General features: G+C 39.1%; 1 protein-coding gene across 5 annotated transcripts in view; it reads right to left on the minus strand.

The window, feature by feature from the left end:
• abcc8 (ATP-binding cassette, sub-family C (CFTR/MRP), member 8) overlaps nt 1-24,106 on the minus strand; it is a 75,202-nt gene that overhangs the window by 30,950 nt on the left and 20,146 nt on the right. For 3 of the 5 annotated variants that reach the window (XM_028037223.1, XM_028037238.1, XM_028037207.1), the window contains exons 7-20: nt 22,075-22,263; nt 20,743-20,907; nt 19,757-19,912; nt 13,679-13,813; nt 13,074-13,236; nt 12,303-12,343; nt 11,708-11,853; nt 9,575-9,689; nt 9,209-9,385; nt 8,363-8,435; nt 8,140-8,245; nt 2,940-2,972; nt 1,392-1,433; nt 916-1,014 (exon numbers count right to left, since the gene is read on the minus strand). In XM_028037223.1, the coding sequence (XP_027893024.1) occupies nt 916-1,014; nt 1,392-1,433; nt 2,940-2,972; nt 8,140-8,245; nt 8,363-8,435; nt 9,209-9,385; nt 9,575-9,689; nt 11,708-11,853; nt 12,303-12,343; nt 13,074-13,236; nt 13,679-13,813; nt 19,757-19,912; nt 20,743-20,907; nt 22,075-22,263 (1,640 nt within the window). The remainder of the gene's footprint in view (nt 1-915; nt 1,015-1,391; nt 1,434-2,939; nt 2,973-8,139; nt 8,246-8,362; nt 8,436-9,208; nt 9,386-9,574; nt 9,690-11,707; nt 11,854-12,302; nt 12,344-13,073; nt 13,237-13,678; nt 13,814-19,756; nt 19,913-20,742; nt 20,908-22,074; nt 22,264-24,106) is intronic. The other 2 variants (XM_028037215.1, XM_028037231.1) reach the window with 2 other exon arrangements.

A 24,106-nucleotide genomic window follows, 5' to 3' on the forward strand; every position in this document is an offset into this window, starting at 1 on the left:
TGTCAGGTCAAACAGTAGCTTTAATTCAATCAGGGATCAGCACTTTCAATTTTATGAACAGGCTACTGGGACGACAGAGGCTGTATTTTCATTTAACATCTGGACATGACAGCTAATGGGTCATAATAAATACTCAGGCAGTGATTAATGAGTCCACCTCTGACATTGTTATTACTAATGCTGTGTGATCACAGGTGTGAAGAAATAAGTCCCAAGACAAAAATGGCAAACAGCAGCATTAAATGATCAGAATACATAATGAAGTGCCACTACACAGTTGAAAATTGGGAATCTAAATATAATGCTTGCATGCACAAACAATGCTGCATATGACTGCAAAATGCTCTCTTTAAGTAAGTTGCAACTTCTCAGAATGAAATGGTTTTCACTGAAACACTTCGACTGAGATCTTTAACCTATGCAGATTTTGATGTTTTTTTCCTGAATTTTCTGTGATTCCGTCAGTGTTATGCAAGGTCAAACCTCAAAAGAACTCCGTATAATTTTGCTTATACAGATTTAAAATATTTTTTATAGTATACTTTAACCCCAACTAGGGAAAATCCTGTATAAATTCTTGCTTGAATTCCTGTTTTTAGCTGAGCTGCGATGTGTCCAAGTTCCCCATTTAAAGCAGCTACGATCCGTACAAGCTTCACAGAAAACATCAGTTCTGACTGTGTTAATTTGTGTGCGCTTGTAAGCAGCACTGGAATTTGCTTTAATTAGCTCACTAATAAATGGATAAAATACCCAAACGTTTGGCTAATAAGAATAACGAACACTGCAGGACTCCACTAATGGCCTAGTTGGTGACATTTGACGGAATTTGCTCTGATGAACCGTGCAATCGAAAGGGTAAAAACTGGAAAAAAATACACAGGAATGCCCTTCTAATTGCAGGTAAGAGTTTACCTTGATTTTATCATTGGCATCTCAAAGGTGATGTTCTCCACCACAGAGGAGTTCAGCAGCCAGGGCTTCTGGGAAGCGTAGGCCACAGGGCACCTTTTCCTGCCACAGATTTAGTGAACACACAGAGTTATTAAACAAACAGGATAATCTCTCCATGTCTACATTTTTACTGCTTAATGGGCCTTCTGTTTCACACATGCGTTGAGGTTCAGGAGTTGTCTAAATCTCTGCATCACAGGGACTCCTCGACCTTAGAGGGTGACACTGCTTTGAGATGTCTCCAGTCCTTAAACAAGTAGTGCAGGGAACATTAGAGGCTGTGGTGTGTTTGTGCTGTCAATATGTAGCTAAGGGTCAGGGCCAAGTAGGCATACAGAGAGAACAGCTGGTGGATTTCCAGATAAGACTGAGTGCGAGCTTTCAGCTTTTAATGATGATGTGTCTCCAGGAGGACGGGCCGTCACGTTTGGACTCACCTGATGTTTTGGTCCCCTGCCGCCGCTTCTCTGTCTGTGGGACTGCAGGGAAAATGTCAAACACATGACAACATCGAAACATTAGGCAGACAATAGATTATTGACCTCACCGTGTTTCTGCAATGATTAACATAAAACAAACACGCCACGTAGGCCCGTTTTCTCTCTCCTTGCCATGGCAATCACGTTGTTGTTCAGCGGCCCAAAAGCGAAAAGGCAGAAGTCTGCTCTACATGAACACATCTGCCATTAACAGTAATCTTGTCCTTCCTAAAAATAACGCCCTCATCCTGTTCATCTTCCTGTAATTTGCTGATTTGGAAATTAGCGTCAACCTGCTCGTTCTCAGAAGATCTGATTCCAAAAGACAAAATCAGAGCGCTAACAGCAACTCTGAGCTTCATGCTTCCTGGTATCCTGCTCATCTTGTCTTCATGTATCACTAAATAATGCATTTCTGAAGGTGGACAAAAATACATTGCTTTTTCCAACAAGTTTTTCTGATTAGTGGGGATGTCAGGTTCACGTTAGCTTGGCATGTTTTGGCTCAGTACAGTCAAAAGTCGAACCCAAACACCAGTAATCCAGAAAAAATAATCTTTATGTTAATGAACAGTATTATTATGACGTTTGCTTTAATTTGACCTTTGACCTAGTATAATTGCCAACCCTTCAGCTTTAGATATTCAGTATTTTATTCATAGATATTTTATTACAAAGATGACACAGCAGTAGACATGAACATAAGTTGTTTGCATTATTTGTTTTTCCGGGACACATGTAATATTCAAATTAAGACAAAACTGAATTTTCTAATTTTTTCATCCTTTTCATAAATAATAAAGAAATGAATTCTTGAAATATGTCATCTTGTGTGCCTTTAATCATGAAGATAAAATACGTTTTGACTTAATTACTGAAATAAATTATCTTCTTCTCTGATATTGAAATTGATTGACATACTGTATATGTTTTTCTGTTAGGATAAAAGTCGATTTAAAGACAGTTATCTTTCTCATCCGTTTATCACAGTTTAAAAGTCATTAACATGTAGCATAAAGCATTAAAGGTTATCAGATAACCTTTGAATATGATGTTTTTGTGCATCATCCGAAGTAAAGGCAGAGAAAAAGACTCAAGCTGTGCAGATGTAAATCTGACATTGTGACTGCGGATGTAATTCTGGAGCTGAAAGCAGCGAATGACATGCTGAGTTACAAATAGAAACAATTATCAAATGGGTGCTGGAATAACCCTCATATAGCCGTCAGCTAAAGAGCAGCTGTCACCAAAGCTTTATTTAAAACGCTGATTTATGCTTAACGTCATTGTTTCAGCACAACAGCTCAGGCGTTTATCTTTCTTTCAAAAAGAGTCCAGTACAGAATCCTGAGCATACAGCAGCTTGAGTGTTTCAGAAATCCAGCCTGCAAATATTTTTAGTGCATTTGAGTCAGCCTGAGAGCTGCAGAAAATGTTCTCTACGGCCCAACTAAAAATACATCACAGTGTTGGCTTTCGTGTTTGGGTTTGGCGGGTCTTGCTTACCTTTCATCGCCTTCAGATTCAAGGATGGGCATACTGTAAATAAGAACAGAACAAAAAAAAAAGCTAAGGTTTAATTTATGGTTTTACTTTTTATGGTTTGGAAAGAAAGAGACACAAGGAAACTGCAACGATTAATGTTACTCCACAAACATAATTTTACTCCAGAGTAAACTGTACACACAGGTTTTGCACATGCTCAGTTGAAGCTGTGGTGTATTTTTAGGTATGTTTGGTTGACACCTCGTCCTGACAAGGTGACTTCAGTCACATCTGTGGATGACTCGAGGGTGAAGGACTATTTTACTGCCGTTTTTTACTGCAGCAGCTACAGTAACAAACACTCGTGGAGGGGAGAGGAGGAGGCTGACATTTAAGAGGCTCTGATAGTTTGCTCTTGAACGTGTAAAAACACAGCTACTACATGCTGTGTCAGACGAAAGAGAAGGAAATGGGTCAACAAACAGTTTGGTTATATTCACACACAAGGACTTTCCACTGAACATTAGCATCTGGCTTCGTAAGGCATTTAATAGAAATTATATAAATAATACCGAAACAAAAAAAGTAAATTTAAACACTCCAAAAATAGAAATGAAACTGCTACTTACGGTTATTTCTCAGAATGGGTCAAAAAGATTTATGTTGCTTATAATAACACAAAACACTACAGCTGCTAAAGGAAGTGGAATGATGGAGCCTACCTACTGTCTAAACCACTAACACATCTCTTCAGGCAGAAGTGATTTTATGCATATCAATAACAGACAGCATGTCGTTATAGATTTTACTCTTTGTTGCCTTTGCAACATATTTGCAAAGGCAACAAAAATATGGAGAACCCACAGATAAAAACAATACTGAAAGTCTGTGAAAAACACTTCAAGCAATAACATTATCAAATCTCTTCACCACAAATCACTTGAAGGAACTTGATGCCTTGCGGGAACATCTGAGTGTTTTCCATCCTGTAGTCATTGTAGTGGCATGTTAATCATGTTCTTGCCTGATTGAAGCGTAGAAAAAGATTTCTGATTTACTTTAAACAACACCTTGGAGGATTGGGGGTAATCTCAGAAGAGCAAACATGTGAGGGAGTCCTGCTTCCCACTTCCAATCAGCAGTGAGAAACTAATCTTCAGACGCGATTCCCACAATTTGAAACACATCATTAAGACTTAAAGTGGCGATAGAGGGGAATCCAGTTCCCTCCTTGTGGTGTTTAATCTTTAAGTAAAACAGATGCAAGATCAGAATTTATTTGTCGAGTATTTGGAAATATACAAGGACTTGTTCATGGAAAAATTGGAAAATCTCCACAACATGCTGAGGTTTGACTGATGAATGTCAACAAATTGATTTTGAATTGATTTAGAGCTGGGTTTTGTAAGTTGTTTCCATTGCAAAGGCTAACTTATTTAACTGCCTTGTGTTTGGTGTAGGGAGATGTGCAGCTTTGAGGAAAAGCTGCTCCAGGATCACCTTTCGACACATCTGCAGTAAACAGAATTTGACCTGCAGCTGAATCCTCCTGCCACAGATTTTTTTTGGAAATGTGTATTATTTCTCCTGCATAAGCATTTCAACACTCTCATCACAACATATATACCACAAACACAAAACACTGCAACAAAATCTGTGCAAGAGCTCCTTGACTTCTGTGGCAATGGGCAAATCAAAATATTAATCTCATGCTACTTCATGCAGGTGCTCGGTCTGCACCTCAGGATTCTGAATGATCATAGCATTTAAGTCTGATCCACATTGAGCTACTATCTGATTAACTCAGCTAATAATCATTTGACCATTTTATGGCACTTATAGACTAGTTTAACACATTGAAGTTTTACATCTTGGTCAATGAAATAAAATAAACAAAGCAATTTCAAGACATGACAGACATGAAGAAATGTAATCATCCTGATGCCGCTTCATCCTAATACACATCTACTAAATACCACAGGAGCACATCAAAACTGACTAAAGTGTTAAAGAAGTTAAATGTGAACTTTTTATATTATTTAGTCTGTTATAATTGCCTGAAGAGCAAGTTCAGCTTTAAAGCCTAAAATTCCAGCGTGTTGTTTCCTGGCTCTATGTCACCAGGCTGGTTTCTTGCTATGTTGAGATGTTTTCAGGAAGTAAATGAGGGCTGGCATTTAACAAGGCTCAAATGTTTAATCATCTCCAAACCAAGAAAGCAATTTGTTTTCAAATGTCAGGAGTAAATGTTAAAAAATTCAGCGTGAGTATTTTCATCTGATGTACCTGAAAGCACCACCACTGATCTTGAACAGCAGCTGGAATTATAATTGTCCCTTTAGTGAGTAAATTATCAATAAAACAAACTTCTAAAGCCCCGGGGGGACGGAGCAGGGCAATAGACTCATGAACACCATCAGCAGGGTTGTTACAGCTGAGTCACAATCACAACTTATCTCCAAACCGGTCAATGAGAGCATCATTATGGACCTGACAGCCCTGCAGACTCACCCCCTGATTACTAATACGTCTCCCCATGCCAGGCACAAGCCCATCTTATTTATTCTCCACTGCCTTTCACTTTATTAGCGTTTCTAATCTCAGCACTTTGTTTTTGCTGCCTTCAGTTCTGCACTGAATAAAAAGAAAGCTGTCCATAATTTATGTAGCAGCGACGGCTCAAAGCCCAACTCTTCCTTTGAGGTGTAGCTGCTCATCCAAGCGTGCTTCAGCTTTAATGTGTTGGACTATAGCACTGGATAACGACAGCAAATGTGTGGTGGGCACACACAACAAAACTCCTCATCATGTGTGTCTCAAGATGCCAGGAGTCACGACGGCTACTCCTCAGCCTCCCAAGGACACATGATCCAGGTGCTGTTTGACCCAAGACAACATCAGAGATTGTGCCAACGTGATCCTGGCACCGGAGCAGCTGGAGTGAGTGAGTAAGTGAGTTTAGCTGCCTGCCAACAGCAGCTTTAATCAGAAAACCCTAAACTACTGTGACAAATGGAGACTGATGGCTGCATAATTGAGAGAGAAATTCAGCAACATGGACGACTCTGGACTTTTTCAGGGCAGACAGGACTTCACTTTAAGCTGAGCTAATTGAAATGAACTCTGTTTGTTATGGTTAAATGAAACTAAGAAATACATGAACTGCAGATGCACATTACTGATATGAACTCAATCAATTATTCCTGCTTTAGGTCAGTTAGGATTATGAAATTATTTGCTAAATGCCTGAAAAACAAAAGTCATTTTTAGATTTCATACATTTCTTTAGTGTTTGGTAGAATTGCCTTTCAATGTGGGTCAAATATTGTGGGTATTTTTTCACAAGCTTCCATCAACAGCTTGCTGAAGTAGCCAATTTCTTGAGACGTAACATATGAGAATAAGTCAGTCTCCTGGCTTACACACACATTTTCAGCTTAGATCAGGACTTTGTGATATATAGTCAACATATTGACTACAAAGTCTTTAAGCCACTTTGTTATTTACTATACAACTGTATACACCTGAATAGGAATATATATGTACACATCGATGCATTAGTTTTTTGGCTGCTTTAGTATTTTGTGTTATTCTTTCCTCACCATGCCATCTATTTGACCACCCTGGCCAAAATACTTTAATGATCTGCAGTAATTAGGGTCGTTGTTCCTGAGTACATTTGTTTGTTTTTGCAGTAATAAGTTATTCATTGTGTGGCGGGAAAAGGAACTAAGTGAGCTGATATGTAAAAAAACCAAAACTGGCCTGTTTTTTTTATTTAAAACTTTAAAAATAAATAAAATGCTTACACAGCAAAGAAAAAAAAAACAGTGAAACAGAAACACAAGCTTCTTACCGGATGGAATCTCTCCTCTGTGGTTCATGTGAGCCCTATTATTAAACTACTTGTTTTGACAGTTCAGGGACATTCATTGTCATTTTTTCCCTCTTAGCCTGGACCGCTCAGTGTGAGTCCAGTTCTTCTCACAGCCCAGACAGATGATCTCATTACCTCTGTCTGCCTCTCTGTGTGTAGGCGAAACAACTCAGAGACAACAGAGAAAATATCCACTTACTCTGTGACAACAGTAACTCTTTCCTAGAAAGCTGTACATCAGCTCAGGATCTAGCAGGATTTTATCCAAAACTAGAGAGGATTTTAGAGAAATTTTAAAGAAAGGGGAAAAAAAGGTGAATCGCTCTGTGATTTAAATCTTTAACACAAATACCTGACTGACTCTAAATATGCAAAATACATCCGGAGTTGAGTGACTGCTTGGAGACTTTAATGAGCTGTTGCAGCTGTCTGACTGACAGGAAACATGGCTCCAACAACAGAGCTGTCAGTGGAAATAACAGGAAGGATTTTAAAACTCCTTCAAGAATTTAAATAAATACGGTGTGAAGGAAGAGATGAACATTTTTCCCAGTCAGCTGTGTGCTTAAATTTGGAACACGTTCAAACAAAAACACAAACATCCATTTTGCAAAGAATTGGAGGCTTATGGCGGAAAGTAAATGATGCAGTAGAAAATGGATCTGCCAGCTATAATGCGCTGTAGTGAATTTGGGTAAAGCAGGACGTAGGAGTGATGTATTTTAAATATTTTTTGGGTTTATTTAGCAGATCTTGGTGTACAGTAAATGAACACCCCAAATTCAGTTTACTGGAAAACTAGGAAGTTAGAATAAACCAATAAAAACAATTTTTAATCCTTTTCTATGGTAACATATTTTCTGAACTACCAACTTAGGGAAGAATAAATCAGTGTTAGCTTAATTTAAAGGAGCCAAAAAGATGTCGAGATGGAAATTTTGTGTAAATTTGTCACATCTTTAATGCAGCTGATGTTTTAAAGGTGAGAAGAAATGGAGCAGAAGATTACTTTGGTGTGGTCCTGATTTGCAGGAACAGGAACCGCTTAGCTTTTCTTCCCCGGAGCAGCTGGCTGAATTTGGGTCAGTGGTGCTTAAAGCAGTCCCCACACTGCTCTGCGTCTGTATCCCCAACCATAAAAAATACAAGCCACTAAATCAGCTGGGTTGCATTACCCTAAAAGTCCAATTCTCTGTATCGCTGTGTCACGGCAAGGGAGACCTGCCAAGGTGAATTAATTGCTATGTCATGAGCACAGAATTTTTTGCTGCACAAAAGTAGAGCAAGAAGTCCCTTAACAGAAAGCAGTTTAAATAAGCAAATAAAAAAATATATAAATCCAACCTGTTCCAGATGACTGTTCCAGAGACTCTCTGCATTTCTCCCAGTGCTGCCAGCAGTAGAGACGACTTCCCACAGCCTACCTGACCCACAATCATGGTCAGCTTTCCTGGCAAAAGAACATCAGAGGAACAGTTTTACTGCAAATTAACAAGAAACTTTTTTAAAGAGACAAACTGGGAGAACATATTATAGGTACTTTGTTCTTTTATTTATTGAAGCTTACCGAAGGGAATCTTAATGTCCACATTGGACAGTGTTGGTGGTCCATCTGTCCAGGTGAAATAACCACTAGTTATCTGAAAACAGTTCAGAAGTCGAGATAGAAAACATGTAAAAAAATAAATCTGTGTTTCATAAGAAACCATAGTCAAGAACGAGTCGTTTTTATTATTATTATTATTATTATTTTAGAAATTTAGAAAGCATTTTAAATTGATGTAAAATACTTTTTTCTGTATTTTTTTCTGACATATTTCTGAATTTGACAAGGCTGTTGAAGAGAGGCCATTCATAAAGCAACATTTTTAAATGTGTAGAACATGCTTTGATGAGACACTTGAGGCCAATTAGTTCAGTTTTGAAGAGCTGCAGTCACTGAGCTGCTCCTTTCAGAAACCTGATGATTCTGCTGATGCATCTGGTGAGAAACAAAAACTAATCCCACTTTCTATGCAGCATTCAGCAAAACAAGCAGAGGCACAAAACCTACAAAGAAGATGATGAAGTAAACGATTGGAGCCTGTTGGGTTTGCAGTAAAATGAAAATACATGGAAACAGAGAGTGATATGGGATTGTACATCCTGAGAAAATGTTTCATGCTTTCAGTTATTCCTAGGGCTACTTCCTCTCATGCAAGGAAATCTTTAAAGGTCATCATCAGCAGTGAAAAACCAGATAAAAACACCTTCACCTCCTTTTATTTCATTGAACTGCAGAGTGTCCAACAGCTGACCTTTAACAAAAGCTAAACCTATAGAGGTTTTCACGCTCTTGCAACCGTCATCTGAACTCTCTGCAACAAGTCAGAACTTGTTCCTGACCAGCTCAGGTGGGACTCATCAGTCTCACCTTGATGCAGATGTCTTGGTCCACCTCCTGGGAAGGCCCGTCGCCCTCCTGGTCGCCCTGTGAGCTGTAGTTGTTCCACTCGTCCCTCGGAGGGCGCTTCCGGTTCACCACCTTCAGTGGCTGGAAGTATCGGGACAAAAAGGAGGAGGACGACGAAGGGAAAGGCTTAGAGGATGACTAGACGAGGGTTGTATGATAACCAGAGTGAATAGGAGGGTTAATGGTCAAAGGTAGCGGTTGGGTGGAGGAAGAAGACAACAATCAGAGCTAAATAACAGCTCAGGCAGAGCAGAATGGAAGAAACAGCGAATCAAGTGTTTCCCCCTCGTTTCCACGACAAAGGCAGCCAGGTTTGGATTTACCCACCACTGCCTGGTATCTGTTCTGGTTGTGGTTACTGCAGCCAGACGACATGGTCGCTTTGGGCTCCTGTTCTTCTCCGATCTCATCGCTTGAGAAAAACTCGCTGAGCTTCTGAACACTGAAAAACAATAAGAATCAAAGTGAGAATTGATGGAAAAATAATAACTCAAAGACTGGTCTCTTCATCTGCGTAGAATCCTGATTCTAATTGGGTCTCTTGGAAAAGAAAAACTGACTTGAGATGAGTCAGTAGTTCATAGTGAATAAGCCCTCATGAGTTTTTTCTCTTTCTCTGCCTGACACACACTCACATATCTTGGAGTCTTTCCAGGAAATCCTTCCTTTCTGCAGCTAAATGTCACATAAATGCAAAATACACCAGTAATCAACCTCAATTAACACTAATTTGTTCAATTTCACACACAGTAAACATGACAAGCACTTCAGTTTTCAACAATACAGCATGAGATGAGCCTTACAAATTGCAAGAACATCACCAACCATTGAGTACTGGGTTATGCAGTAATAGTAGCATTCTCATCATGTTTTCATCATGATCGTTTTTTCCCTGCTTAAATAAGTATTTCTATCATATTTATGCAAAGATAGGCCACACTTTTCTTTTCTTTTCCTGACACAGTTTAAGTGTGCCACATTTCTCTGTCCTTAAAATAAGAATCTCTAAGGATCGCAGGCAGCTTGCCCGTCCACTCTCTGCAAAATAAGGTTCTCTAGTGATACTGGTGCACACCAGTGATGGGACATATCTGAAGAAGAAACGTGTGCATTGTGTGATCAAGGCAGTTTCTCTCCACGATTGCAGAACTCTAGAATCTCTCATCATTTCCCAGCAACACGATTAGAGGAAACAGTTTTGAAAGCAAAGTTTCTTTATTACTACTTCAGTGTTTCTCACTAAATTCAAGTGTGTGCTTAGACTTCCTTAAAGCACTTCAAGAAATTAAGCTCAGTTCTTTTTAATATTTTTTTCTTTCACATTTGGTTTGACATGTTTTGCTTTTGGGGTCATGATTCTGTGCTACTCACAGCTCCTTGGAAAAGTATTTATAACCCTCGAACCTCTTCCAAATGTTGTCACTTTGAAACTACAAACTTCAATGTAGTTTATTGGGATTTTATGGGTGATACCCACACAAAGTAGAATGTGATTAGAAAGTATGAGGACAATGAATAAAAAACAATCAATAATAGCCAGATTTCTGGTCACAAATAATAGCTGTCTTGTTCTCCAACCTGAGCTGTGCCTTGTGGTAACCTCCAAAGTTACCACAAGGCTTTTGGTTGCTTTTCAGATAAATGTTTTTCACCAAAGTCGGTCAGTACTTCAGATTTAGGACTGAACTGTTTATTTGAAACGTATCAACCAGTTAATGCCCTCTAAGAAAAAATCTTCTGATGACGTCACAAATTATTAGTGGTTACAGTGAGATCTGCTTAGTAATTAGACAATTAGGCAACTTATTTTATTTAGTGGAACCATAGTATAACAGACTGAAAGATAATTATGACTTTTTCTACTTCCCGATTGAGCTGTACTTTGTGCAAAATAAGATAAACTGAGGTTTGTGGCAGTAAAATCGATGTATAAATACTTCACACAAAGCAGTGCAGAGTACCAAGACATCTTTTCAGCTGATTTTCTTTGACAATAAAAGCATGTAGGCTTACAAATGGATTTAATATCCTCAATTTCCTCTAGACAAAGACCTGCCTACAGCTCAGCGTAATGAGCAGAGCTCTATGAGCGGCCGAAAGGGAAGACATGATTAGAGACTGGTGGAGGACGGACAGACATCTGCAGCCTGATCGCAAATGATGCTACGGGTGTCAAAGTAATTGTAAAGCTCTTGGCTGAAATGAATAAATCGTAGGGTCATCGAAACAAGATGGCAGAAAAGTGATGGTCTCAGTCCCAGGATCCAATAACGAAGCAGCTCCATCTGCTGCGGGGAAAAGGTCAAGTGCTTCATCTAATCAGGTTGTTTTTCAGCACTCTGCTCATTCTCAGGTGGGTTGCAGTTTAGCTGTGCCTTTAGCAAAACTAACCACAGACATTTATTACTGATAAATGCTTAAACAACCACATGAGTAAATAGGCTTATCGGTGTGTCTCACCTCACGAGGGCCTTGACGGTGGAGCGCACCACGCTGGAGAGGAGGAAGAGCGGGGTGACCAGGATGTGGAAGAGAGACAGGGAGGCGAAGGCCACAGCTGGGGACAGGTCAGCATCCTCTGAAATATGGACGTGAACCACAAACGTCTGCAGAATGGGCAAATTGCCTAAGGTTAGTCTGAAATAAATCATCTCACTTCCTTGAAGCTGACAGTCAGGTGTGACCAGTTCAAGGCAAAAAGTCTCCAAGACAAACTGATCTGCTGTCGAAGTGTCATCTGTTGAAGGAGGATCGAATCAGAGATGAATTATTTGCCTACATGTGTCCCTGAGAGCCACCCCCCCTGCTTGGGAGTTTCTGTCGTCTCTGATTTTCTTTAACAGCCCAAGTCAGCGGCCTTGAAGGACTTCTATTAATACAGGAAGGATTTAGTGTGTTGCTGTCAAGTCGCCCTCTGAAATGCTTTCCGACTTCCAGGAGCTGTCCATGCTTCACCGAGGGGGTAAATACACAACACCGTGAACCGGTCACCAAGTAAAATACGAAACTGGGCAAACAGAAAGCTAATTTAAAGTGAATTAGCAGAAAAACTCACCGTCAGCACAGCTGCAATCGGGATAGCTGCATTCATGAAAACTGGAAGCAGGAAACACAAACAGGAGGAGGATGTGAAGACTTTTCCAGGATTAACAAGCAAAAACAAACATCATGAGGCAGAAAAGAAAGATTTTTTATCAACTAAGCCATAGTTTTCTCATGTACGCTCATAGATAGATTTGATATTGAACAAGTACATACATTTACACATATATAAATGTAACCCATATTAAAACGTTAGAAAGAAATGTAGCTAGAGCAATTTTACTTTAGAATTGCTTTTGTGAACTTCTAGTTTTTCTTGACTTTCTGTTTGCCTAAAGTTGTTATTTTTTCTAACCTTTCAGTTTGACATCATACGTTTACAATAGAAGTATTTATTTTCATGCTATACACACTTTTTGACTAAAGGTGCAACATATTTGTCCACATCTGAAATAAAACTGTATTATGAATCTTGTTATCTTTGATATTTTTCTGGCAACTGGCAGCATGCAAACAATGTTATCAAAAAAATGTTTTATTCCAATGAATTAGTCCCAGCAACAAAACTCTGACTGCTCTTCCTAGTTTGCAGTAATTGATTTCAGACAGAGAACAGTCTAGAGAACAGTGAGATTTGTAATAAAACACTTGATGTCTCCTATTTCTGATGATTGGCAAATTAATGACTGTTATTTTTGCAATTTACTTCAAAAGTAATTTTGTTGAATCTCTGCATTTTCTGCACATGCTCTGTTAAATCAATAAGGTTTTCATGATAGCATACTGGATATTGATGTGTACAGGGCAAAGGCCTGCAGGCTGGTGAGCTCCTTGCCCCTCGTCTCCTCCACGCTGTCTCGAAAGATGTGCTCCCAGGCGTACAGCTTCAGCAGCTTGATGCCACGGAGAAGCTCGTTTGTCTTTTTCAGACGCTCGCTGGAGTATTCCTAAAGTGTGGAAACTGAAATTGAAGTCTGACATATCAAGGACACAAACTGCACACGAGGGAAACACACGAGCAGCCGCTGGAGTTCTCAAACAGTGGGGGTACTGGAGGTGAGATAGACTTTTGTTGTTGAATTGTCTAAAGTCCAACATGTTTTAAGGACTTCTGCTGCTTCAAAAAGCGGCATGAGTCTCTTAACATCTCCTTTTCACATTCAGTAACATATTTTCTCTCTACTAAACAAAAACATTTCTGATATCAGCAATCAGAAATGCCTTATTTAGCTTGACTGGAAAGCAGTTCAGTCCACTCCAGCTGGTTTCGACTGCTTTAAATACAATAATCTGACATTTAAGATTTTTCAATCTAGAGGACAGAATAAACCATCTCTGCCTGCTTTATAAGAATAAAACAAGATATAAACACTGTACAGAAACACGCACCAGGGTATTCTTTTGTGTTTGTGATAGCTTTGTGGCTACAAAGTATTGAACAGGAGCTAGCACGGCGATGACGGTGGCTCCAATCAAGGCACTGATTCCCAAGAGGTAGTAGAGGAGGATCACCCCCAGAATGATCTGAAAGGCAATGAACACATAAGTTAAATATCGTAGGAGGGAGGATTCTCACTGTGCTTTCAGTGAGAAGGTGTGCACTTTTACAATGCCCAGTGGCAATCCTACTCATGTGCCGCACATATAGAGTTTTGTGGCAGAGAGAATAAAGAATGAAGCAGCAGAGAGACAATGTTCGAGCTTTTTATTCCATACAGGAAACTGCAAGACAGCAGAGGACAGAGAAACAGATCCTTGTGGATTTTATATAGTGGTCTGTGTACCAGCTTCTGATGTGATTTAAATGTAACCTCAAGATTTAACATTGTCATTATTTATGAAACAAAATGCTTTTAAGAGCACATTTGCTGCTCCAAATGGATTTAAGGCAAGCAGCCAGATGCTATGACTCTAATTAACCAAGTATCAACTCTGACCATTATGATCAAATGATCCATTTAGGGAGCAAACAGGTGTTTACACAGTGCCAAACAGGAAGGAAACCAGTAGTGACATTAGAGATGCAGTTATCACTTCCATCAATAGGATCTGACCTTTAGAACCTGTGCACCCTCCAGACACTGAATTTATCATAAACTCATATATATTCCCAACCATTCTAAAGTTAATATGTGAGGCCATCTGCCAGACAATTAAAGCCTGAATGAATTTGGGTCACGTAAGTAATAGTGTTGAAAGGAGAATGAGATTAAATTCCTCCACAACAACGATTTTGACCTCATCTTCAGTAAATAATGATTGAACCAAACAGTTTGTGTGTTTTTGCCCAAAAGGAATCGATGGTTTGTAGGTTTTATAAGCTTCTAAAAACCAGGTTGGGTTTATTGTATCCTGTTCTGTAAAATCTGATTGTTCAAAGAGGGATCACTTTCTTTTAACCACAAATGCATGTGGTGAAGTGAAGTGCAGCCACTTAGATGATCTCCATATTTACCAGGAAACATAAAAACAGTACAGATTTTTACATGGGAAGAAACACACAAAGAAAGACATGACTTTAAGATTCTTTAACATTCCTCACATCGCTGTCGTCCCATTAAGTGACATAAATGCAACAAACTACATGTTAACCTCTCTGACGCTCTGCACCGTCTGTCGTTATTGGCACGGCAATAATTGCACACTGACTTCAGGAAACCAAAAAAAGATGTATGTGACACCTCCCCGTCGTCAACGCCGACAAGATGATGTATGTCGCTGGGGTCGAGGTGGCTGATTCTCTTTTAGTCCCAGGCGAGACAATCATGCAGACTCCCCCCACCGCAGTGTCTGTCAGCTCCTCACATTACAGAAACCTGATTTAAAAGGGTTCACTCCACACAGACAGCGCACACAGGACTGAGAGCAGCTTTTCAAAGGCATCAGTGCTTTCAGACCACAGAAATGCCGGCAAGGAGGGTCCCCGGTGTCCGAGATAAAAGCAAAGAGCTCCACCCGGAGATTTTTGAGATCATTTTGAAGGGAACAAGTCTAAGCCTCTTCCTAATCCAGACAGCAGAGCTTACATGTTTTTTGTGCGTGTTTTTCTATCCTACGCCGGTACCATGGAAGATTCATAATTTGATATAAAAAGAAACTTTTTGAAATATTATTTCTAGTACAGATGTATGTGATGTCTAAATGAAAAGGCCTTTTTTTTTAAATCCAAGAACACAATCAAAATCGGCTGTCAGTTCCATCTTCATGAGTCTCTTCCTTTTCCTGATCATGCCCCTTCATTCAATTCCTCAAGTTTCCTCCCTCAGAGATGCTGATATTGATCTCCACACAAATCGAAACGAATATCTCCATTCCTAAAATATCCCCAGAAGGGAGAAGATGAGGAAGGGAGAGGCATTTCAGAACGGGGAAACAAAATTGTCAGCATGTGAGATGCTCTAGATCCTCTTGCTACAGATACTGAAGGTTCTCATAGGAAAAGCACTTGTGTGTTTGATGGGATTAGAAATGACAGGTTTCAAATAATATTCCTGTCATTTTTTGTTTGTCAAAGTTTGGTTGGAGAGAAATTAGAAATTAGCTGTCAAACCTAAATGTCAAACATTTTTGTCTGCTGTCATAATATACGCTGCTCACAAAGATGCCGATTTGCTTGATGGGAAGAACAAAACTATGGGGAAGCTGAATTTAAAAACACCTTAAAAATAATTTATCTGGTTCCTGTGTGAGTGAAAGCAGGCCTCACAATGCTGAGGCCTTCTGAAACTTCTGATGCTGTGGAGGATGGGAGCTCCTCTAAGATCTGGACCAGTCAAACCAGTCACACTGAATAATGCTGCAGGCAGAGAAACATTCTCAATGGCTTCTCCATTTCCTTTAGTGTCAGATATACTCAGACTGAACTTATTCAAATGTGGAATTTTATATGTAATGTAAAACCAGTTGGATTTTGACTAGAGATTTTTTTTTTCATCTTAATTTGCCAAATTTGATTCTGTTTATTTCATCATAACGAGTCTAGCAAATAGTACATTTAAGTTATCCATCTTCTTCACTGTTTGGTTTGTTATGATTTGAGAAGTCTTCCTTTTTAGAGTTTTTAGCAATACAGAGATATTTGTGAATTAATTTTGGGTGTGATTTCATCTACTGTCACGTTTTAACTCTTAGATTTTTAAAGTTTATTCTTTTTTAAAATGTTAATCTCACATCAATTCGTATGTAACTTTTCTTCATCCTTTGTCAGTGCAGTCTTTTTAATCCATGGAAGTGGTCAAGAATTTATTTTCAGACATAATAGATTTGCTGATTACCAATGCGAGTGATTTGATGTTTGGTGACCTCTGAGACTTGTTGGGTTTTGGACACCCGAGTATTTTAAATGAGTTGATAGTTGCAATAGCAAAGGCTCCAGGGTGCCAGGCAGAAATCACAGGGCTCAATAAAGGAGGCCAGGCTTTCAGCTACAATTATAAAGTCTGTTTCTGATTGTTCAGGCAGAGACATTCACATCAGTGACCTGCTGGGGGCCATCTTGTTTGGCTCCCACAGTGATCATCTTGTTGCTCCAAGAACAGAAGAGCAGGTACTGAACTTTCTGCTGTCCTGTTAAGCCTTCATAAAAAGACTTCCTCTTTCCTGAAATGTCCTCTCTGCTCTTTACGCTGTGCTGGGAGACAGACCACACTTTCTGGGAAACGCACATATTGATATCGCTGCAGTTGGACCTATGTAACCTCTGCAGGGGCAGGGAGCTCCTTCTGATACCCGTGTTGACGCTGGCCAAATCCAAATGCAAAACTACTAAAAACATTTTTTAAAAATATAATAAAAATGGTAAAATGGTTCCTGTCTCAGTTGGTTATCTCCTTGTTGCCTCTTTAATGCTTCTGTTGCTAGTATGATGAAAATAAAATCAACAAGCACCTCTGTACTAAACTGACCCAGTCAATGTTTGGCTTGAAGCTAAAATCAAATTTAAAAAATTTATCTTTTGTTTAATAATTGGCTTAAAAATAAATGGACATTACAGAAACATTAACCATAAACATGTTATCCCCTTCACTGCGGTTGCTGCTGTTTGAATTCAAGATGTTTCTTGAGTATTATGCTTTTGCTCATAGCATAATCTGCTGATCTTAAAGAGTGAAAATCCATAGAAACTTTTTGGCCCATCAAAGATCTAAGGTGAAATTCAAAAGCCCTCTGACTCATCAAGTCCCAGGAGAAGTCAGCAAAGTTCAAGAATAATTGATTCACTCAAAGTTTGAGGCAGACAGGTGAGCACCGATGACGAATACCAATGCTGCTGTAACATGTGAAACACCAGCAGGCTTTAAGTGCCCATGACAGATGAAGCACAGCCAAGTGCTGTTTGATTTCTGTGTTCTTTATTTGCCTTGGCTCTGTAAGGAGACATAATGTCAGCACAGTCACTGTTTGCTGGACAGTTTAGTTCGCAGCGGGTTCAGAATCTGACGTTCTATATCCACATAAAATCCATCCATCCATTTTCCGTTCACCCTTGTCCCTAATGGGGTCGGGAGGGTTGCTGGTGCCCATCTCCAGCTACGTTCCGGGCGAGAGGCGGGGTACACCCTGGACAGGTCGCCAGTCTGTCGCAGGGCTCCACATAAAATCCTGCAGAGAATTGTTAATTTGCTGTTGGTTGTGAGTCTGCATTAAAACTGTATGCAGAAACAAAAACCACACCATAAACACAAGCAATCCCTGGTGGAAAATTAAATCGAATGGTACAAATGTACAAGCTTTGATATTTTCATATTTTATTTATTTTTTTGGTAACAAATATCGTAAAGATTTTGTTTTATGTTTTTGCTTTATCACTTCAGCCTTTCAACATGATATAAGGCTCTGAATTGTTATTCTCATTTGGAAAACAAACATGTTTTTGCAAAAGAATTTCCTACTGGAAAGACATAAAAGGATTAATTTGTCAAACAAATAAAAGATATTCTAAAAATGACTCAGATGTGACTACACTTTGCTGCACAACAGCACGGCTACGCAAAAGAACCAGCGTTTGTTTTGTGCTGGGATTAGTGAGACCAAAACCAAAATGGTGACAAGGTTTTTTTTTAAGATGTTGATAGCAAATCATTAAAAAAAACGTTCAAGTTCAGAAAAAAATATTTCTTTTTAAAATAACTATTTAATAATGATAAGCACAGTATGACTGATGTGGAAATAAACTGATCAAGTTTTCTTTTAAGAATGTGAGCAGTGAAAAATGCTTTTGTTGTTTAAAACTGTCACAATGTACAGTAAATACAAAGGATATCCTGATCCAATCCTAAGTATCATCTCAGCAACCTGGTCAAGCATATTGAGGCGGTCAGTGTCAGACTTTGATCAACTCAACAGATTATAAAAGATGCACTGAGAAAACTTTTATAAACCCAAACGAATTAACTTTTTCTTTTGAAGTCTGACCTGTAAGTCTTGACGACACACAATTAATTGGAGTCACACATATATATTTTACAAGCAAAATTATTAATGGGTCTGATTAAAACAGAGTGTAAACATGCTAATCTTAGCCTGGCCTCTAAACATGGTTTTAATGAAGACAGTAGCTGTATGTGCTAAATGTTGTGTACGTTCAGAAACACAACAAAGCACATTTCAGGTTGTGCACTCAGGATATTACAGCCCTCTAAATCATCTAAACCTTCCCACCAACTTACATTTTCTCCAGATTATAAACAAATAGAACTCAGCAGGAATACTAATGTCCAATGATTTTATGTCATAAAAATGCATTTTATTTTATGTAGATGGAAAAAGACTCAGCAGGTAAATACAACTCCATAATATTTCTTTTCTACACGTAGGAGAGGAATAGGCAATTCACAGAGGGAACTCTGAAGTGAGCAAGCATCATGTGATGATTAATTTCCAAATATTATTGACCCTCTAGGGTTTGCGGAAACAGTAGCTCCATTAAAAGTTGTTTTTAATTCTCATTTTCATTGTCCTCATTGGTGTTTGGGTTCAATTAATCACACAAATAATTGATCTCACAAGTTTTACACAGGAAAAAAACCTTTCACTGGGGAAGCTCAGAGCTTTCTAATAGACTGCACACAATAACAGAGAATCAATTTAACTCCGACTGCGGCAATAACATCCAATACTGAAGATTAACGTTCTCATCCTCACAATTCCCACATAATAAAAATGCCTGCTGAGTGAGCTCTAAAAGATCAAACAAACCCAGATACTAATTTGTGGAATAATAGGAGAAACATGCTGTAAAAACACAAATATAGTAGCTTTTTTACAACGCTTAGTGAGGAAGAAAAGGGAACAGAGCATACAAACAAATCAAAATGCCTCACAGAAAGGAGACTATTAAGTTTTTGCAAGAATCTATGCTTCAAACCTTCTGCTGCCTGTTGTTGCTATGGAAGACGAAATGAACTGTAAAAGTACACATATGCATTCAAAACATGCACACAAAAAGAGACAAAACATGTTTCCTACCTGCACTGGCATGGCCCACAGGTTAGGACAGAGGAAAAAGAACCACATGAGCTGGTTGGTATCTATGGCAACCAGGTTACAAATCTGAGCGACGGTGAGCTCTCCCATGGACATGTTGGAAGTGCACAGGCGCATGATTTTGTTGTAGATTTTTGTCTGGGGAGAAAAATGATATTCCGAGACATTACAACCAGAAATATAATTTATTTCGAGTAGCTTTTGAAGCCTAAATAGAATAAACCAAAGTGGTGTATGACGGCAAAATGATTCAAGGGAAATGAAAGGAGGAAGGAAAAACGACACCTGCTTTTAAATCCTTTAAGAAAGACAAAATAGAAAATGTCCCTTGCATTTGTATTCACCTCTCTTTACTACATCACATTGCCTTCAAAATTCACCTATTTATCAAATAGGACTCTTATGAAAGAGTCCATTTGTCTGCTGTTTAATCTCAGAGAACATTAGAGAACAAATAACGTCATGAAGACGAAGGAATACAGCAGAAAAGTTCAGGATAAAGCTGTGTAAAAGGTTAAAGCAGGGTTATAAAACAATATCTCAGGCTTTGGACATTTCATGGCCGACCACCTGAGTTGACAGACGTGGCAACGAGAACGTGATTGAGAGAGGCAGTGACCGCCCATAAAGAAGCTGTGGACGGGACCGCTATTAGTTTTGCACTCCACAAATCTGTCCTTGATGTTTTAGTGGCAGGAAGAAAGCCAAAGTTGAAAAGCAAGCCAAAAGAGGTCCAGCTTGTAGTTTAGTGGTATAGGAGCAATCACATAGAAGGAGCTCTGTTCACATGAGACCAAATTTGGATGTGAATCTGAATTTAACAGTGATTTTAAGCATTATTATGACTAATTATTTGCTCATTTTAATACAGAATTGCATCCTAATGCGTCTTTATGACTAAAACTGAGTTTTCAACCAAGAGGATTGAAAAAGGGTTAATGTATAAAAATCTCTGGTGGACATCTCACCTGTATGGCTCCTCGCAGGTTGATTCCAGTTTCGATGGCGACATAGTAGGAAGCCTGGAGGAAGGTCCTCTGCAGGAGGAGAGCGATGAAGAGCAGCACTGCCAACACGTACGCATTCTCCAGGAATTCTTTGGATGAAATAAAATAGATGCCAAGAAGCTTCATCTGTAAGGACAGGAAGCAGAGGGAGAAATAAAAACACTGAAGGATTCTTTATCGTTATTCAAGCGGCAAACTCAAATTCAGAAAGAAATCCTCAGTGTCAACAATGTCTTGTGTGAGTACAAAACCTCAAACAGAAAGCATTTTGTAAATAGGATAAGGTATAGCCCTCAAGGTTTAACCACATTTTCAGTGGAAATAGATCATCCTCTATAGATTATTACTGATGACTGGTTAATTTGTGCCTCAACGTCGGATATTTCTTTCTCCAGAGTTAAGTTGTCATATCCTAAAGTGGAGCCACTTTTCAGCTACTCTGTTAAACTGAGCTGCTATTCTGATTACATTTCATGGACTCAAGCTCAAGAGCCCTTTTGTGATTCTATAATTAAGTTTGTACATTGAAGCTCACATCTGCCTCCCTGAAACAAATACTCAATATTTCTTTGGCGCAGGAAAATGCCTGAATGGCTCTGAGTCTGCACTGTGAGGAATCTAAGAAGCTCAAAGAGCTTCAGCAGCAATAGGTCTCATAAATATTTGAACAGTTTAGCATTAGTGGATGGGGAAAAAGGAGAATATCATACGTGTCTCACCAAACTGTGACCTTTAAGAGCCAAAGATGAGGCTGTCAAAATTCTCAGTTTTTGTTGTGGTTGTGATTCAAAATCCCCCAAATGTTTAAAATATTTTTCTTTAAATGAAATATATTAATTAATTATTAATTAATTATGTTATTGTGTTCTTTTACATGCAAAGTGGTGCTGTTTCCACTGCAAAAACAAAAATTTTTATTTTGTCTTATTTCATGTGTATCAATCTCAGTGCACTTTAAACATAACTAACCTACAAGTAACTTTTAAGTAAGAAATAGCAGCTTGTTTTAAGTCTATTATTCCTTACTATTGATTTTAAAAAGTTCTGGTTATGTTGGCAGAAATGTATAACAAGACATTTTTCCCATGTTTAAAATGAAATAATCTACCAGTGGAACAAATATTTCCTCTTCACTATTAAGGAATTATTGACGTAAAACGAGCTCCTGTATCTTGCTGAAAAGTTACTTGTAAGTTAGTTTTGTCTGCTTTTCAAGCGTACTAAGATATTTGCAATAGAGACCGAACATAGTTGGCAGGTTGTGGTGTTTCTGCGCTCCAGAAGGACTCTCACCGGTTGCTGGATGGTACGATTGTCTTTGCTGATGTGGTGAACGATGCCAGAGATGCAGAGCGGGCCGGCGAAGCCCAGCAGGTCAGCCATGATGCGGAACGTGATGCTGAGGATGAGAGGCCTGCCGAAAGCTTTCCTCAAAGCCAGCCAGATCCACTTCGGACCTTGAGGTGCAATGCCCTGAGGCTTCTGAGCGAGAGGTCAACAAAAAAAAACAAAAAAACAACTGGAATCAAAGCGATCAGCATGGTAAGTGAAATTATTTAGGGATTATAACCAAATTCCAGAATTAAGGCCAGACTGAACAAATACTCTGCCTTGAAATCCAAATTATTTAAGGTATTTGCCCCTGGATGCATAATTTTGACCTTCTGAATATAAGAAAAACAAATCGACAAATTTAAATTTGTACACGGAATCTTAGTTTCCCTTCATCTTGCAGTTTTTTGCATGGTAAAAAGAACAATTTAAATAAATTATTAAAAGTCCAACATTAATATAAACTCTTGGCAGTGATGAATGGATGTAAACTCCTCCAGAAAAAACTGTGTTTGCTGAATGGAGTTCATTTAGTGTGGGTGACATACAATTATACTTTCTTTAAAGGGTTTTTAAAAATATAAATTACTGCGCATATTAATCCTCATTTATTAGTAATATTATGTGTCACCAGCTGGTAATTTGCAATAAAATTGGATCATTTCCTCTTGCTGCAGATCCTGAGTCTTCTCCAAGGAATTTAACTGGCAGCCCAACAAAAGGAAAATAAACTGTCTCAGATTTTTAAAGAGCAATAATAGAGCAAAGAGAAATAAATGTGTGGGCCCAAAAGCACAATTAAATGAAGTACTGCTCCTTCAACTGCAGCAGAAAACCACAAAATGAGGGGAACTCAATGGCTGCAGTCACTCTACATCTACAGAGGATGTGATGATTAATGGAAAGTTTCTGAGACCCTCAGATGTGTGCAGTGTGTATAAATGCTGTGGAAATAATTGTGTCAGCAATGCAGAACATCAGACAGCAAATCAATTCAAGGTTATTCTTACTTTAAATGCTTCAGTACATTAATAAAAAATAACCTGGTATTTAAAAAATCTATTTGAGGCTGTAATTTATTCTGAACACGTTGAGTCAGATAATTAGAACTGATCAGAAGAAAACATCTGGACCGTCACTTTAACAGGATGCTGAGTGAGTGTGTGTGTGTGTGTGAGTGTTGGTGTGCATTGGGGTGAACATGAGTGAGTCATGCTCAGATTTGTGAGAACAGACGTGACTGCTACCATGTCTCTCCATCTTTCTATTGGAGCTCCTAGTTTTCATGCGTAACACACATCGCCGTGCGCATCCCAGTTGCGCACACAGACACAGATCTTCTGCTCCTACCCCAGGTTCAACAGCTACGGAGGATTTTGTTTCCTTCTCACACTCTCTGAGCAAAACTAGCTTCCCATGAAGAGCAGCGCTTTCAGTCCTTCAGGGGTCGGGATGTCACCTCGTTCACAGATAAATAGGAATGACCCGGCGTCTTCAGACCCCCCTCTAAGTGCCCCGCTGCCACCGCCCTTCCCCGGCACTCCCCTGGGATCTCTCAGCCTTTCTCTCATCCTTCACTCCTGCCGGAAGGAAGCGGAGTAGCGGTCACACCGGACGAGTACGCAGCAGTGACGACTCTCGGATGAACCAACAAACACTGGAAAACAACGACCCTGTGGAGAAGGCCCTTTACGTCTGACCCCTGACACGCGGCCCATCAGTAAGACAGAGGGAGTCCCAGAACGGAGCAAATGAAGGAAAAAAGAAGGATTTTCAGCTTAGACAGGCATTAGAACAAGAATGGCTCAGGGTGCGATCAATAAGGAGTCCAGAGAGACGAAAACTGTCTCTAATACTGTTAAACTTTCCAACCAAACCAGTTACATTTTTATTATCACTTAATATTGTAGACATGATAAAATAAAAATAAAATATTGACAGCATGTTATATTTTATTTTTATTTTATCATGTCTACAATTGCTACTCAGTGGT

The sequence above is a fragment of the Xiphophorus couchianus genome, chromosome 2, assembly GCF_001444195.1.
Source record: "Xiphophorus couchianus chromosome 2, X_couchianus-1.0, whole genome shotgun sequence".
NCBI lineage: Eukaryota > Metazoa > Chordata > Actinopteri > Cyprinodontiformes > Poeciliidae > Xiphophorus > Xiphophorus couchianus.